The 16516-nt window shown below is 41.2% G+C and overlaps 2 protein-coding genes across 3 annotated transcripts in view; one reads left to right on the forward strand and one right to left on the reverse strand.

Moving 5' to 3' along the window:
- Positions 1-9899, reverse strand: part of senp7b (SUMO specific peptidase 7b) — a 19450-nt gene extending 9551 nt beyond the window's left edge. The window contains exons 1-16 of one of the 2 annotated variants that reach the window (XR_007143663.1): positions 9499-9899; positions 9184-9288; positions 8458-8558; positions 7746-7825; positions 6851-6975; positions 6448-6658; positions 4908-4984; positions 4391-4498; positions 3750-3783; positions 3365-3586; positions 3062-3276; positions 2836-2930; positions 1632-1748; positions 1418-1537; positions 1168-1260; positions 717-796 (exon numbers count right to left, since the gene is read on the reverse strand). Coding sequence is in view for 1 of the 2 variants with exons in the window: in XM_027168644.2 (XP_027024445.2) it covers positions 717-796; positions 1168-1260; positions 1418-1537; positions 1632-1748; positions 2836-2930; positions 3062-3276; positions 3365-3586; positions 3750-3783; positions 4391-4498; positions 4908-4984; positions 6448-6658; positions 6851-6975; positions 7746-7825; positions 8458-8558; positions 9184-9288 (1783 nt within the window). In the remaining variant the exon portion in view is untranslated. The remainder of the gene's footprint in view (positions 1-716; positions 797-1167; positions 1261-1417; positions 1538-1631; positions 1749-2835; positions 2931-3061; positions 3277-3364; positions 3587-3749; positions 3784-4390; positions 4499-4907; positions 4985-6447; positions 6659-6850; positions 6976-7745; positions 7826-8457; positions 8559-9183; positions 9289-9498) is intronic. The other variant, XM_027168644.2, reaches the window with a different exon arrangement.
- A 2503-nt stretch (positions 9900-12402) lies between these two features.
- LOC113634630 overlaps positions 12403-16516 on the forward strand; it is a 121769-nt gene continuing 117655 nt past the window's right edge. The window contains exon 1 of the mRNA XM_047811056.1: positions 12403-12421. The gene's annotated coding sequence lies outside the window, so the exon portion shown is untranslated. The remainder of the gene's footprint in view (positions 12422-16516) is intronic.

Consider the following 16516-nt stretch of genomic DNA (forward strand, 5'->3'; position numbering starts at 1 on the left):
TTACGAGACTCTGCCCCGTGTGTCACGGTTAGCAGGTTCTTTAGAATCTTTCCATTTCCTTGACACTAAGCCGCTACGTCAAAAAGAAAGCATGCTGAGAGCAGCAGTTTCACTTTAACTTATAATAAAAAAAGCTTTCTTTTTAAAAAGCCGGAGTGTTTCATGTCTACAACCTTTGTCATTAGGAACGGTAAACGATCCCTGAAGCAAAAATAAGCCAAGCTAAACAGACAAGTTAGAATGTCATTACAGACAGCAGCATGTGTGCGATACAACACCAACAAACAGACCAAATCGTCTAGCTCTCTAATAGCAGTACATAATAAAGGTGTTCGAGGACATCATAGTTTTATTTATGTATTTATTATAAAATATATTTGTTCTGTTGGTGGAACTTTGCGCATAATTCCCTGCTGCTGTAAACGGTGTCCTTTTGATGAACGTGAGAACGAGACACTACAGTGCAGGGGGACGGAGACAGATTTTTCCAATACACGGAATAAATGAGTGGATGACGAAGTGTGTGTTCCAGTGTCTCCATGACTGTATGTGTGTACGTCATCGTGTCATTTCAGACCAAAACGAGATGTTCTTACACCTCCGGGAGACATCCAAACCACATGTGGGGAACGAGGCTGCTGAAAGTAATTAGATTAGACGTGTGTGTGTGTGCGTAGGTGTGTAGGTGTGTGTGTGTGCGTGTGTGTGTATAGCACCTGTTTGGCTTTTCTTCCACGGCACGCACTCGGGCTGCAGCAGGCCCGGGAAACAGATCACTACCAAGTACCAGTGAGCTCTGGAGGGAGAGAGAGAATATGAAAAAGATAGACATGTCTCTCTCTCTCTCTCACACACACACACAAACACACACACACACACACACACACACACACAGTCTGGACTATAATCACATCAGGACTCAACAGTCCAAACTGAAGTATAACCAGTGGCAAAAACATCTGGACTCACTATGTGTGTGTGTGTGTGTGTGTGTGCGTGCGTGCGTGTATAATGTATAATAACACAATGTACTTGTTCCAAGGTGGTTGTTTGTCTCATTTGCCCCCTATGTCTCTAAGCAACAACACGACTACCATAAAGCAGCAATCAGACACTTTTCCGTGTTGTATTTACGCAGTGAGAACGAGACGGTGTCGAGACACTCACTCCTGATTGACAGGTATAAAGAGGTAGTCCTTGCTGAAGATGTCGACGTTTCTGGTCCACGTTCTCACTCTGCCGTGGCGTCTGTACTGCGCACTGTGAGACACGAAACACACACACACACACACACACACACACGGGTTATACATACTTTGTGCATGTATGTTTATGCAGGTTATATTTCCACATGTATGCACTAACGTGTAGTTCACGTGTGTTATATACAGCGTGTAAACACGTGTGTGCCGCTCACGTGCAGCCCGCCTCCTCTTCGCTGCTATTGGCTTTGCGTGTGAGCTGCTTGTAGAAGAAGCTGCTGAAGATGTGCGACCTTTCGGCCACGTCCCGATCCGCTCTCTCTAACTGCAGGTACCTAGTGAGAAGAAAACTCTTAACACAAACTGACTTAATAAAATTTATTCTGGTAAAATAAACGTATTAGACATCACGGCACTCTGTAAACTCACTTGAGGTAGAAGTCGATGATGACATCGTTGAGGAATTCACCATCCCTAAGGCACTCCAGGTCTTCGGTTGTCACGGTGATGGCGCCTTTCGAGGGTGGAGGTGGGTACTGAATTAACCTGACGAAATATTATAAAACACACACACACACGGAGTTACAATAAGAATGTTGTGGCATCACAAAACACCAACTTGTCATATTCTGGGCAACTTTTTTGGAAAGTTCGCAAATTCCTCTGTAAAACTCATACAACGCCGTATTGGTTTACTAATCAAACCCCCGACTTCAAAAGCTTTAGTGGAAACTTGGTGGAAAGACCTAAAGCAGTGACACAAAGAAGTTTCCAATAGAGCTCAGCTATTCTGAGCCAAGCAAAGCACAAAGCGCTGAATCAGCTTAATCACTATTATCAAACAGTACAGGAGCTGGAGGAGGGAGTTTAATTTCTGTTCCAGTAATCATCATTAAAGTCTACGGTACAGCTCGTATCACAACAACATGAGCAGACATCATGGGCAGAGCGGGATCGAGATTAAACAAACAAAACCTGGAAAAGCAGAAAACAAGGGAATAAAGTAGCAAAATAAATTAGGTTGGAGAACCAACGGAGCAAGGGAAAGGGATTAAAATGTACAAGAGGTAACAAGCAAACCAGGACAATGACAGAAGCCGAGGAAAACAAGAGACAACGGGAACCAAGTAAAGCAAAACTATGCAAACGAGAGAATCAGATTCTTGGGGGGGGGACGACAAGGAACTGAGAGGAAGAAGAGAGACACGTAACGAAGGAAAAGAAGTGAAGAAGGAACTGAAGGAAATGAAGGGAAATGAGAAAGAAAGGAAACTGCCACAGAGAAGGGACTGAGAGCACCAAGTAGGTTTTGTTAAACAGGGATCAGGGGAGACCACAGAACCAAGGGAACTGGAGACCACGGAAACAAGGGATAAGGGGAGACCACAGAACCAGTGGGATCAGGAAACATGCACAAGGGTAGAAGAGAACCAAGTAAAATGAAGAATCAAGAAAGCAAACTGAAAAGAAACCAAAACACAAGCACTTTGTTGTTTCCTGCAGTATCACGAACAAGAGCAAAAATAACCTATTATAGTGTTACAACAACAAAAAAAAAACCACAACCCAAAGTAAAAAGATGTTGTGATTGAGGGATCTGTGCACCCTGAATAGACGGTAAAGCCCCGTGTACCTTTTGGGCATGCTTGACTGTCTTGTATGGCTGCGTAGTGTGTGTCTGATACCCGTGACAGCAGGAGCTCTACCACTTCTGGTCCCATTGTGACTCTGTAAACAAGCAGAGATGGATCAGAGCTCAGGATGTGAAGGTGGATCAGTACGAAGGTATAACACAAGAAGACACTCCTGCACCTGAAGCTAAAGGGAAGGTGGTTTGGGGAAAAGGGGGAGTGGCTTACCTGATTGGGTACTTTGCTCCCCAGCAGAGTGAGGAACTGGGCACCATGACGATGACACGTTACCCATTTCAGCCCCTCCTCCCGGGACAGAGCTGTTCCCAAGGACGTGTGTCCGCTCTTCACAGACATCATCTCCATCAAAGACGCTATGGTGGCTTCCTGCAGATCGTCCAATCGACCGATCAAGTGCACCAACACAAACGGCGAGGGCGGGGCTAAAGGAGGACGTACACAAGATGTCTGTATAACGCGTAAATCTCTCAGCTGGAGGTTTTCTTTACCGGTCATTTGATTATTTCTCACCAGTTGTGTTTTTGTGTAGTGCAGACAGCTCAGTGTGCAGCAGTCCGGCTTGAGCGTTGCTCAGAATGAAAAAGAGGAGGGATGATGAAGAGTCGCACAGCTCCGTCAACCCACTGCCAACTGCGTCCCACACACCGTACGCTTGCAGCTCAGAGGGAACCAAACACACCGACACACACTCACCAACACAACCGTCAGCGTCCGATCCTGACCCGGACAGAGCTTAGTCAAAACAGTGATGTCACTTCCTGTTTACTTATAGTTTAAATCAACATATCAATATTACATGGAAATGGAGCACAAAGTCTAGAGCTTGCTTTCCATCACCAAGTTGCAAACTATTACTGTGTGTGTGTGTGTGTATACGCGTGTGTCAGAGCTTCACCTTTTAGTGGAATCGAGATGCACTCTTCCGTGATCTACAAAAGGACAGAGAGAGAGAGAGAGCATGATGACATAACGATGTCAGAGCACGTAATGAGATGCTATAACACAACCTCAGTGAGTTTATACACCACTTCCTACTTTGTTTATCTGTCTATTTATTGGCTCGTGGGTCAGTTTGTACTCCAGAGAGAAAGAGAAAACGTCCTCTGTGTGTGTGTGTGTGTGCTGTTTATCACAGTGAATAAAATAAAAGCTATAATACACCCACACACACCCACACACACACAGTTTGTGTGTGTCAGGGATTGCTGTACACCTCGGACAACAACTCCACTTTTTGACCTCAGTGATGCGTCATGACGAGCGAGTTCCCCTACACAAACCTGAGAAGCGTCACTCTGATGGACACTACACCACAGCTGGACTAATAACACATACAGATGTGGGAACGTCAAGCTTGTTTTTGTCGTCTCTGAACACGTTCTTTCTTTCTGCCCATAACGATGTCTGCTTCGTTTCATTTCGTTTCCTGACGCATAAATTAAAATTCCAGAACGAAAAACAGTGATGTGTCCTTTAATGGAACATGCAGAAAGAGCTAGAACACGCACACGCGCACACACACACACACACACACACCATGATGGGTCCGTTGGTGTTACTCCGCGTTGTGCCAAAGAACAGAGTGGAGAAGGCGAGTTCTATCATGGCAGGAGATGAACTCTGAACTTCTGACCTATGGTTCTTCTGTATATACATGAGAGAGAGAGAGAGAGAGAGAGAGAGAGAGAGAGAGAGAGAGAGAGAGAGAGAAAGACAGACAGAAAGAGAGAGACAGAAAGAGATAGCGACAGAGAGATAGAGACAGGGACAGAGACAGAGAGGGAGAGACACAGAGAGACAGAGAGAGAGAAACAGAGGGCGGGAGAGAAACAGAGGTAGAGAGAGAGAGGCAGAGAGGGACAGAGAGAGAGAGAGCGGGAGAGAGAGAGGCAGAGAGAGAGAGGCAGAGAGAGAGAGAGACGCAGAGAGAGAGAGAGGGAGAGACAGAGAGAGGGAGAGAGAGAGAGAGAGATCAGTGTTGATTGAGTGTTTATGGTTACAGAGATATTAAAATGTTTCACAATAAAGCTCCTGAATACTGATTAACACTCACCTGTACATCTGGATTTAATCGAACGTCACCACGTGCTTCGTCGTGTTCCTCATCTTCATCGCCACTGGACAATACAACTGCAGCACACACACAATAACAATCACACGGTGATCAGCGCTGCACACTCGCACCCAAGACCCGTCTTTACACAGATCCAAATGGATTTATAATGATCTAACAAACATTTTATAATTAGTAGAACTCGATAAAAAGGGAGTTAGTTGTGATAATCTTCTGTATTTAATTAATAAATCAATCAGATGAATGAGTAATAAAAAAAATTAAAATGAATTATTAATAATGAATAAAGTGAACAAAACAAACAAGAAAAATCGGAATCATTCAATAAACGCTACGTCGCTTTTACTAGAGAAAGGAATTAAACGGACATGAGCTGAATAAAGAACACGGAGCTCGGATACAACCGATGCTGCAGCTTCACTCTTCGGCTGTTTAATCAGGTTAGAAACCGAGTCGATGGAAACGTAAAGTGATAAGGTGTTCATAAACATCAGAGAGAGACGTGGTGGAGATACGAGAGCCTTGCGGCTAAATATCGGCCGGATCGCCTTCCACCGAACCCAAACACGAGCGGAAGCCAGATAAGATGGTCTGTGGCTGTATTAGGTGTTTGGGGATTCCTCACAATGAGCTTACAGGAGCATCAGTGCCACCAGGATGAAGAGATTAATAACTCGGGGTTTAATTATCCTGTTAAAGACTGAGGAAAATACGCATCATTTAATCTCAGGGCAGAAACCGGTATTGAGAATTAGTGAGACTATGTGTGGTGTGTGTTATATGTTTAGTTTTGTCTCTGGTTAATGTAACACTGTGACATTAAAGTTGTAGTCCAGAACTTTTTTGGTTAAAATTGATCCAAAAATCAATTCTTTCTTTCTTTCTTTCTTTCTTTCTTTCTTATGATTATCTTTCTATTTATTTATTTATTTTTCACTTCAGGAACTATTGTGAATTTTCATTATGCATTTAAATTCACATTCATACCGGGGTGGCCACAGGGATGGTCAGAGTTTATACAGGGGGGCCCCTTTGGTTCTGTATGGTTCGGTTTCCTGACGCTAGCCCACTGTTTGCTGAACCTCGGCGCTCACGCCTTCTCCTATTCCTGTGTGCGATATTGACTGCTTTTTTTTTGGGGGGGGGGGGGGGGGGCGTACTTAGCCGTATGTCACGTCACTTATTTCCAGGAAACACTCGGATTCCTCTAAAGAGCGATGGGTTAAAAGTGATTCCACAGCACCAGTGCTACACGATGCTACAAACACCTTTACCTGACGAGTAAATAAATTTAATACTATAAATTAAATTAAATAAATACGTCACTGATCATGCTAAGCCCCGCCTTTAAACTAAAGGCCACGCCTCCTTTTAGAGACATGAGTGGAGTTTAAAAATCAAGGCAGAATTACGACAGTAAACTGGTAGCTGTCGGCTTCAGATACTTGTTAGCAACGTTAGCATCATGAACCGTCTGTCCGGATGTAAAGATAATTAGAACGTATGATTTTGTACACACTGGGTTCTGTGCAGCTTCTTTTGTTTCTCTGGTAGGTTTTGAGAGGAAATCTCAGCTTCCTCCTGGTGTAAGGAGAATCGCTGGAATCACTGGAGTGGACATGTGTGTCCTTGGGCGTCCATGCTAGCTTCGCCGGCACTCTGTCCTCGGAGTGCGTGTGTGGAGAAGAGTGTGTGCTCCGTCCGTCACGCTTGTCCGCTACAGCCGTGTTCTTTAGCACAAAGACAAAGAGTTAAATCAGTGTAATAGCCTGCGTATCCTGTGTGTGTGTGTGTGTGTGGTGTTCTGGTCTCTACAGGAAAACACATTTATGCAAATGAGGCACTAACTGATTAAATATGTGCAAAACATTAAAGGGCCCTAAAGATGCTATGTGAAGAAACTTCAACTAATAAAATCTCACCACAGACGCCTGCGTGTTTGCGCTCCGCTTTTCTCTGACCGGAGAAGCCATCTTCTTCTCACCCTCTTCATCCTCCTCCTCATCCTCAGGCTGTGATGATTTGCATTTCTCAGCAAGACTGGGACCTAAAGAACAGGAAATGGACAGGTTTATACTCGGGTCATATAAACGTCTCATTTTGTTCCTTATCTGTGCGTTTTGTACAGAACGGAGTCCGATTAAATTGTGAGGACTTTCTAGAGACAAGACGTCTCACGCCGAGGCATCGGCTACAAGAGAAACAGATTTCTTTTCTTTTTTGAACCGTTGTTATCTTTGAGAGAGAGAGAGGAAGAAGAAAAAGATGAGAAACGACGAGGAAGAAAACAGCAGGACGCTCTTTTAAAGCTCTATAAAGTGAAACAAGTTTCTTTATCAGTTATATGAAGCCAGGAAAATGCTGCAGCCCTCCAGCAAAATATAGAGCATGGAGAGCAAAGGAGAGGAAATGAGGACACAGGAGGGGGAAAAAAGAGGGCAAATTTTCAACTTTAAGAGCTCATTAAAGCGCACATAAGCAAGTTTCCCTCGTTAGCATGGCAGTAATTCACGCCAGATACGAAGGCCGAGCTTCGGCTTGCGTCAAAAGGAGTCTGCGTCGCTGCTAAATGAATTACCGGGCGTGCAAACTATGTTTTGGGAAAATATGGGGGAAAGAATTTGCATGTGCTTTTAATGCGCTGTAATAAAATGTACACAACAAACAAATAAACAGAGAAAGAAATGTATAAACCTAAGCCGCCCATTTCGAAACACGTGACACCTGTCGCTGATGTGTGTTTCCACTAAACCATGTGTGAGTCTGGGGTTGGATATTAAAGCTTGAGGAAACCTCTTCTGTGTGTTTTGTTCTCACCGCATTGCTTCTTAAATGAAGGTGTGTGTTTGTTGTCCTCACAATCGCACAGCTTATCCGATGCCCTCTTGGGTCTCCATCTGAAAGAAAGAAAAAAAAAACAAAAACACACACACAATCTCTATATATTGTGTTTCGATTGCTTTCACATTTGATTCATTCATGTTATCCTCACATTTATTCCTGGAGTGAAAATAAAAAGACAGCATGGTTGAATTTATTTCAATGATAAATGGTTAAAGAACAAACACACACACACACAAGGCATGGAAAGAACATAATGCATCATTATGTCACTCGGTTCTAAAGGAAAGCTCGGTAACGTCCAATACCAAGTCATTTGAAATTATGTCATGTTTGCAGAAAAAAAATGTGTAAAAGTGTCTAAACACCGCCACCTGGTGGCTGATTTTATAATCGAATAACAAATGCGTCTGTGCAGCGACAGGTCGTCTTCTTTAGTGCAACACTGACCCCTAGTGGCATCCCACATAAATTTAGCTTACAGTAGTAAGGTATTGTAGTACAAGAGCATGCTAGTAAAAGAGCATGCTAGTACAGGTGCACGCTAGTACATGAGCATGCTAGTATCACATTGGTTAGCTTGGAAGATTGAATTCCTGCACCACAAATCTGCATGTTGCGTGAAATACAGCAGCTTAGACAGAATGTTATTTATTTCTCTTTAATAATTGAAGTTGCAGTCACTCACCGGTCAGTTCCAGTACATGCAGGCTTGGTTTCTCTTCTCCCATTGACAATGCTGCTTCCGTTCGTCTTGTGCCCGTTAAAAAAGTTTCGATTCCAGGGAGACTGTGGGAGAAAAAATATCCAAATTTTAAGAGTGGTTTCTAATAAACGGTTTGTTGCAAAACAGCATCATGAAGATCAAGGCGCTATCAAAATCTTGAAAGGATCTGTAAAGATCTGGAAAAATACTAGTCAGAGAGCAAAATTAAAACTAGAAAGAATAAATAGAAAGACCATGAATGAGCAGATAAAGTGGGGTTTATTCAGAGGAGCAACTAAAAATTCAAAGGTAACTCTGAAGGATCTGGAGAGATCCAGAGCTCAGACAGGTGAAGCTTTGCGCAGGACAACCACAAACTGAACGCAACGGATGGAAGTGTGACATGAATGAAATCCTGTTAAGAATTTTTAAAGCCCAAAATTGAAGTGTTAAGGCTTGATACAGAACGCTGTGTTAAACAAAACCAATCTACACCAGTTGAAGGACACCTTCAGCATGGGGGTGGTAGAATATGACTGTGAATTTAACTGAGCACTGAATTCCGCGTGTCTATTTATGACACCAGGACAATAAACCACCCACAGTGCATTTAGTGCATCATTTAACCCAGTCATCAGGGTGCATGATGGGAATTTTATGAGTGCAACACGCTATGAAACTTATGATACGCCATAATGGACTTCATACTTTGGGTGTGACGTCATCCTGAAGACGAGCGAGAGGTGACGTCATGCAAATGTCTGGAGTATCCGGAAGTTGTTTCTTCTTCGGGATCTTAAACGGAGTTCCCATCTTAATACAAAAACAAACAAAAACAAAAACAAAACAATTAAAACGAATTGTTCCGTTTTGTTTCCCTTTGCTTCATTGTGTAATAGCGATGTGTAAAAGTTAAACACTAGGCTAACAGGTGTGAAGTCTGTGACTTTCAAACATAAACAATACAAAAGTTTAAATAAAAGGTGATAAGTAAATGATTGTAAGAGGACGAGCAGCTGATACCTTCTTCCTGGACTCGAGTAATAAACACGTCCACCTTCTTCATTCACTCTTCACTGATGCAGAAATGTAATGAAACCTCTCCATCACTTAGCTTGCTTGCTAACTATCACTGCGCAGCTACGCACAACTTGTTTATAAATACGTGGCTAGCTAAACTAAGCTAAACAATAACGTCATTATAACGCACTGATCTGTTATAATACACCGTTTGCTCGGTACCAAGAAAATGCTCCTAGAGAAAACTGTTAGGTTTCGAAGACTAGTTTGTTTACAACAGAGAAGTGTTTACATTGTTTAGCTAACCAAAAGCTAACCCTAATGTTAGGTTTGCTTCTTTTTCGTCTTCATCACCGTCGCATCGAGTTGAACAGTGTTTTGCTTCCACCTGCTGGACTGGAGTTGTGTCCATGTCCAAAAACGGTGTCCATTGTCCAAAACAGTGTCCATGAAAGAGAAATTAGTGATTCAGAGCTTTTTACACGAGGGTCCTGGAACTGTAAAGATAATCTCATCGTCTTGAAAGCGTTTTTATTTAACCCCAACATCGCTGTCTTACAACATTCAGTAAAAGGGAGTTTAGGGTCATATTTGTCAACGTCTCCACAGTAAACATTAACTACGAGTTCATAGATCTTTTACGGTCCTGTTAAGGAACGAGAACAAGAATCTTTGTGCTGTAATATAGAAAAATCTTTCAATGTTTAAACACTGAGCACACGACATACAGCTGCATCTTTCTACTTCCTTCCTTATTTTGAGTCTCAGGCTGTAAACTGTTCTGAAATGAGCTGTTTGATGCCCTACATGAGACTTTACATCTAATATGAAAAGAAGGTATTTTGAGCTTGGTGGGGGGAGAGAGGTTTGGAATATAAAACTCCTCACTTCTTTTAGGCTGGCTGTATCCAGGTCAGGATAAAGTGCTTATTGTAGAATAAGTTAAATGACAGAATGTGTTCTGTAAAGCATGGATTCATCAGTTGGCTGGTAAAGCAGTGCTTTTCAGCTCTTTCCTAGATTAACCATCACCTTCAGACAATCAAAAGATTACTACTCTTAAACGGTTTGACTATTTTTTTTTTGTTATTATCTTTTATATAATTATACATAAATGAATATATAAGCATGCAAAATCTATCCTTTGGAAACAATTAATTAATTATTACACCCCCCCCCCACACACACACACACACACACACAAACACATACTCAGTTAAATTATATTTATTCTTCAGATCAAGGATACAGTCAAATTAGACCAGTTTTTGTGTGCTTTGGTAATCATTTTTTGAGATTCAAGAGTTATATTTAAATCTAAATACCAAAAGTTTCATGAATCATAAATGCTTTATTTATTCTGGGACTAGGTCTTTCTCCTTTATTAATAAACATTCATACTGATTTGGAATTTTTCATTTTATATCCAGAAACATCCCAAAACTTTCAGTTAAACTCCTTCAGGAAAAAAATATGATATCTTCTGTGTATAAATACAGTCTTGTGATGATCTTTTGACGATGCAGTGATCTTCCCCCAAATGCAATGCCTGATAATCCTGTTTGTGGTCTCACTGCAATGGCTGAAGGTTCAATTGCCAATACAAACAGTACTGGAGACAAAGGGGATACCTGACGAGTCGATGGCTGTGAAATAAAGGGTCTTTCGGGAATGTGTGGTATTGTTAGTTAGGATCTCAGAGGCTGGGTTTGGTTTGTCTGTAATAATCAAATCGATGCCAAATTATGCCTAATCGAAATCTTGGGAGAATGTTAAAAAGGTAATTCCATTCTATCCAGTTGAAGGCTCAACATCCATCGACAGATAAACTTGCTTTTGTTTTTTAATCAGAACTCTCATGCAATATATTCATGTTTTTATGTACCAAACCTTGCTGGTCATCAATAATCAAATGAAGGAGATATTTATCCAGTCTTCTAGAAAAACTAAAAAACTAATTGGGATATTAATGCTAATCTTAATCTTAATGATACTTTGCATTCCAGTGCAGCCACTGAATTTGACACATGGCTCAATCGAGTATTAGTAACACACAGTTTATTTGCAGAAGATTTTGATATATCAATCACAGAGATGCCTTGTTTAAAATGTTAGCATTGTGTGTTAGGGTTAGGGTTTTTGTGTTGAATTGAGCATGGGTTCAACATTGAGTTCATTATTATTATGCTCATTAAGCTACTGTCATGTTTGTTTAGATTGGGCCGAGTTGTGGCGTATCCCACATACTATTGACTGTTGTATAAATACACCAAGATATTGGATCAAATTCCATTAAGACCTTGTTTATTAAGTTGAATAAGCTTAAATTGTATTTTATAAACAGGAATTTTTTATAGCCAGAACCCTTCAGTTCAGACACTACATTGGTTTTGTTAATTTGAAAACTGTAACAGTGGCTTTTGATGTTCACATAAGATAAATAAATCCTGCTATTCCTCTTTTCCTTTTCCACAGATGTTTGTTATTCTTCATGGTCAATCTGCTGATATACAATGGTGAGAGATAAAAACGGTCTGACTTTGATGATACACAATCCAGTAGATTTCACCTACATTTGATTTCTTGTGTATTTTTGTTGTACTTTCAGTGTTTTTGCAGAACACTGAAACACATGAAGCCTTCATAGGTGATACAGTCATCTTACCATGTTCCATCGACCAATCTTTAGTTAGTGTGGATGTGTTTTGGCAAGATGGTGAAGAAAAAGTGGTGGTTGATATCAAGAGTAAAAAAGTTTTTTATGATCAGAGCCCAGAATACAGAGGCAGAGTTCAAACTTTTCAAACTGAGATTGCAAACGGAAACTTCTCCATCAAGCTGAGTAATGTGACACTCTCTGACTCAGGAACTTACACCTGTCATTCCCCCCCTCGTGCTGCTCAGAGTGTAAAACTGAGTGTTAAAGGTTAGTATAATTTTTTTAATAGCTCACAGATATGTACAGTGTTTTGATTCCTAAAGACAGTGTCAATCTAACCACATTCATTTTAATGTTAATGAATATTATGATGAATTCTGTAAGTGTGACACCTTTAACCACTGCAATTATTATTATTATTATTTATTTATTTTTTATACAATTGATGGTTATGGGCCTTGCTCAGAGGCCCTGTAGTGGCATGCAGTATACAATTTTTTTTGTTTTTAAACCCTGTAGCAGAGGTGTGTGTGCAGAATAGAATTCTAATCCTGCTCTCACAGAGCTTTCTGGAGATATACCATAGTTAGAAGTACAGAGAAACACATCAAGTTCATTCATTCATTCATTTTCTATCGCTTATCCGAACTTCTCAGGTCACAGGGAGCCTGTGTCTATCTCAGGCATCATTGGGCATCGAAGCAGGATACACCCTGGATGAAGAACACATCAAGTTAACAATCCAAAAAATGTAGACTCTGAAATATACAAAACACAACAAACATGATACTAACCTTTAACACTCAGATTTACACTCTGAGCAGCACGAGGGGGGAATGACAGGTGTAAGTTCCCGAGTCAGAGAGTGTCACATTACTCAGCTTGATGGAGAAGTTTCCCCCGAATGGACCCGAGAAGACCCGAACTTGAACTTGGAGCAGCCGGACAAATTGGTTGCAGAGTTTTTATTATGTCTGACTGGTGTGTGCTGGGCTGCCTCGGTGTGTGCATCATTCGGGTCCAGTCGGGTTAAACAAAATTGCCGGGTGGGTCGGACTCGGGTCAATTTTTTTTTTTCCGGTTTGTCTCGGGTGGGCTCTTTCTTTAAAAAAAAAAAAAATCATGCAAGTGGGGTTCGGGTAGAAAGTCACTTCGGGTCGGGTACATTTCTTTAGACCTGAAAATACATCCTTGTTTGACTTTGTTCGTCTCTTGCCCCGTTTCAGTGCCACATTTCATTCAGTCTATAGTGTGTACAAATCTTCTGTTAATCCTTCTTCATGTTCAGGATCACTGTTTTACAAATGTTTTTCATACCAGGTTTAATAACCCAGTCTCCCACAGGGTCAATATACAAATATGTTCCTTTAACAGCTTTAAATATAGGGTCAATATACAAATATGTTCCTTTAACTGTTTTAAATATAGGGTCAATATACAAATATGCTCCTTTAACTGCTTTAAATAAGACTTTCTTACTTCCTTGTAGAGGCCTTCCCAGGCCTCCCACACTGCAGGGTCAATATACAAATATGTTAATGAAATCTTTACTCACTTCTGCTTTTCTCTTTCACTTACACATACTGTACAGAAGCAGAAAAAAAAATAATTCCAAGAAATGGTGACGTCACAATAAGAGCAAGCAGCATATTCCTGCTCGGGTTCAGTCTGCTGTACAGTTTGGAATTTTGAAGACAACATCAAGCTCAAGATGTAAGTGCTGTGACAGAAAAACAAGAAGTTATGAGGCAAACCTTTATACAAACCATACCAGCTTTCACATTACCAACAATATAGGAAAGAAAATAAAACTAATTTCATGTAAAATAATCTTTGACACTAGATTTATGTTTTTCTTATTTGCATTTGTTTACAAAATGCTGTAAAATTACAAACATACTCTGAATTAACAAACCAACTGTTATTTGAAGTTTTATGCTATATGAAGTACATTTATTTTTCAGAGAAAGTAAAATATTTTTATTCAGTATTTCTTGTTTTCTAAAATACAAATGTATATGAATCGACACTAATTCTCTGTATGTAAACATCGAGCTCATTACATAAAGCTGTTTGACCATCTGAACACTTTTAAATGTTTGTTATTTTAAGGTGAAGCTTATTAGTTGTCTTATTTGTGACAACTTTTACATTCAAACTCTTTAATTCAGGATATAATTTTACACACATTTTTTTTAAATGAGACACTATACTGAGATGTTTAATAGTAGGATAAACAGAACATGGAGAACAAAAGTCTGAAAGAACTCCAGAACTGTCTCACTCCATGCATTTAATGCTGGAGAATTTGTGCTGCTTTGGTCAGTGGCTTAACTTCAAACTAAAGAATCGTGTAACTTTATATGTAAAAGTTCATGTCATTTCATTACACAGCTTTTAGATATTTTGCGTTAATAGTGTTACATTGGTTCACACTCAGCTGATCTTTGCTCTCTTCTGTAAATTTTAATATATTTTAATGTTGAATAATAAAGAAGAAATTAACACACAAAACATTTAAATCTAAAAGTAGTCAATAGATAAAAGTAGTCTGAACTTAAACAATGAAACTTGTTGAACCAGCAGTCTGATAAATAAAAAAGATAAAATTAAAAAAAGGTTGGGTTTAACGAACAATCCATCTTGATGGATTACATAATCCCAGTGTGGGTAAATAAACCAAAACTCTCTTTTCCGAGTAAACTTTCTTTTTGTTCACTCCTGCACATGACACACATTAGTTAGTGAAAATAGCTTACATACTTACATAACTTATTAATTACATATTATAACTTAGTAATTACATATTATTATTTAATAATGTTCACCTAAACTATAGTAAGTGTTGTGAGCATATAGTATAGAAAATATGTTAGAAACAGGGCTGAAGTGAAATTAAAAGGCATTACTGCTTTATAAGTCAGAATTTGACGTTTTTTCAAGAACTCGGATCTCAAATGACCTGCGTTTTGAACGTCAGATGCGCCTTTCGTTCTGCTGCACTGTGCTGCCCCCTGCTGTGCACTTATGGTATGATGAAAAACATGCAACTCAAATGACGTTTGAAATAAGAAAAAATATATAAACACAATAATTTAGCATATCTTTTTAAAATTGTGTGGCATATGTTCAAAGTTTAATTACATGTGCTTTTATGTTATTTATATTTATTAAAGAGTATAAACTGGACTGTTATAACGGAAACGCACAATCCCATGTCATAAATCATGGCCGCCACTAGGGGAGATGTTCTTCGCTTTAACATGCTTTTCCCCTCCATGTGTTTTTGCAGTGTTTATACAGTGACAAATATAGTGATAAATCCATCCATCCATTTTCTACCGCTTATCCGTGGCAGTGTCGCGGGGGCAGCAGTCTAAGCAGGGACGCCCAGACTTCCCTCTCCCCAGACACTTCCTCCAGCTCTTCCGGGGGAATACCGAGGCGTTCCCAGGCCAGCCGAGAGACATAGTCCCTCCAGCGTGTCCTAGGTCTTCCCCGGGGCCTCCTCCCGGTTGGACATGCCCGGAAAACCTCCCCAGGGAGGCGTCCAGGAGGCATCCAGAACAGATGCCTGAGCCACCTCAGCTGACTCGTCTCGATGTGGAGGAGCAGCAGCTCTACTCTGAGCTCCTCCTGAGTGACCGAGCTCCTCACCCTAAGGGAGCGCCCAGCCACCCTGCAGAGGAAGCTCATTTCGGCTGCCTGTATCCGGGATCTTGTCCTTTCGGTCATGACCCAAAGCTCATGACCATAGGTGAGGATAGGAACATAGATCGACTGGTAAATAGAGAGCTTCGCCTTGTGGCTCAGCTATTTCTTCACCACAACAGACCGGTATATCGACCGCATCACTGCAGAAAATACAACCATCCGCCTGTTGATCTCCCGTTCCATCCTTCCCTCACTCGTGAACAAGACCCCAAGATACTTAAACTCCTCCACTTGAGGCAGGAGCTCTCCACCAACCTGAAGTGTTGCTGCCCACGTGAGCGTTGAAGTCCCCCAGTAGAACGACGGAGTCCCCGGTCGGAGCACTTTCCAGCACCCCAACCAGAGACGCCAAGAAGGTTGGGTACTCTACACTGCCATTTGGCCTGTAAGCACAAATAACAGTGAGAGACCTATCCCCTTACGGTTCCTCCTGCAATTGGTGGGCCCACTGGAGATCGGCCCACACATTGCTCCTTCAGGCTGAGCCCGGCCGGGCCCAGTGGGGTAAGACCCGGCTATCAGGCGCTCGCATGTGAGCCCCAACCCCAAGCCTGGCTCCAGGGTGGGGCCCCGGTTGCGCCATACTGGGCGACGTCACGGACCTTGTTTTGTTCTTCATGAGGGGTTTTGAACCGCTTTTTGCCAGGC

This window comes from Tachysurus fulvidraco, chromosome 1 (genome assembly GCF_022655615.1).
Source record: "Tachysurus fulvidraco isolate hzauxx_2018 chromosome 1, HZAU_PFXX_2.0, whole genome shotgun sequence".
NCBI lineage: Eukaryota > Metazoa > Chordata > Actinopteri > Siluriformes > Bagridae > Tachysurus > Tachysurus fulvidraco.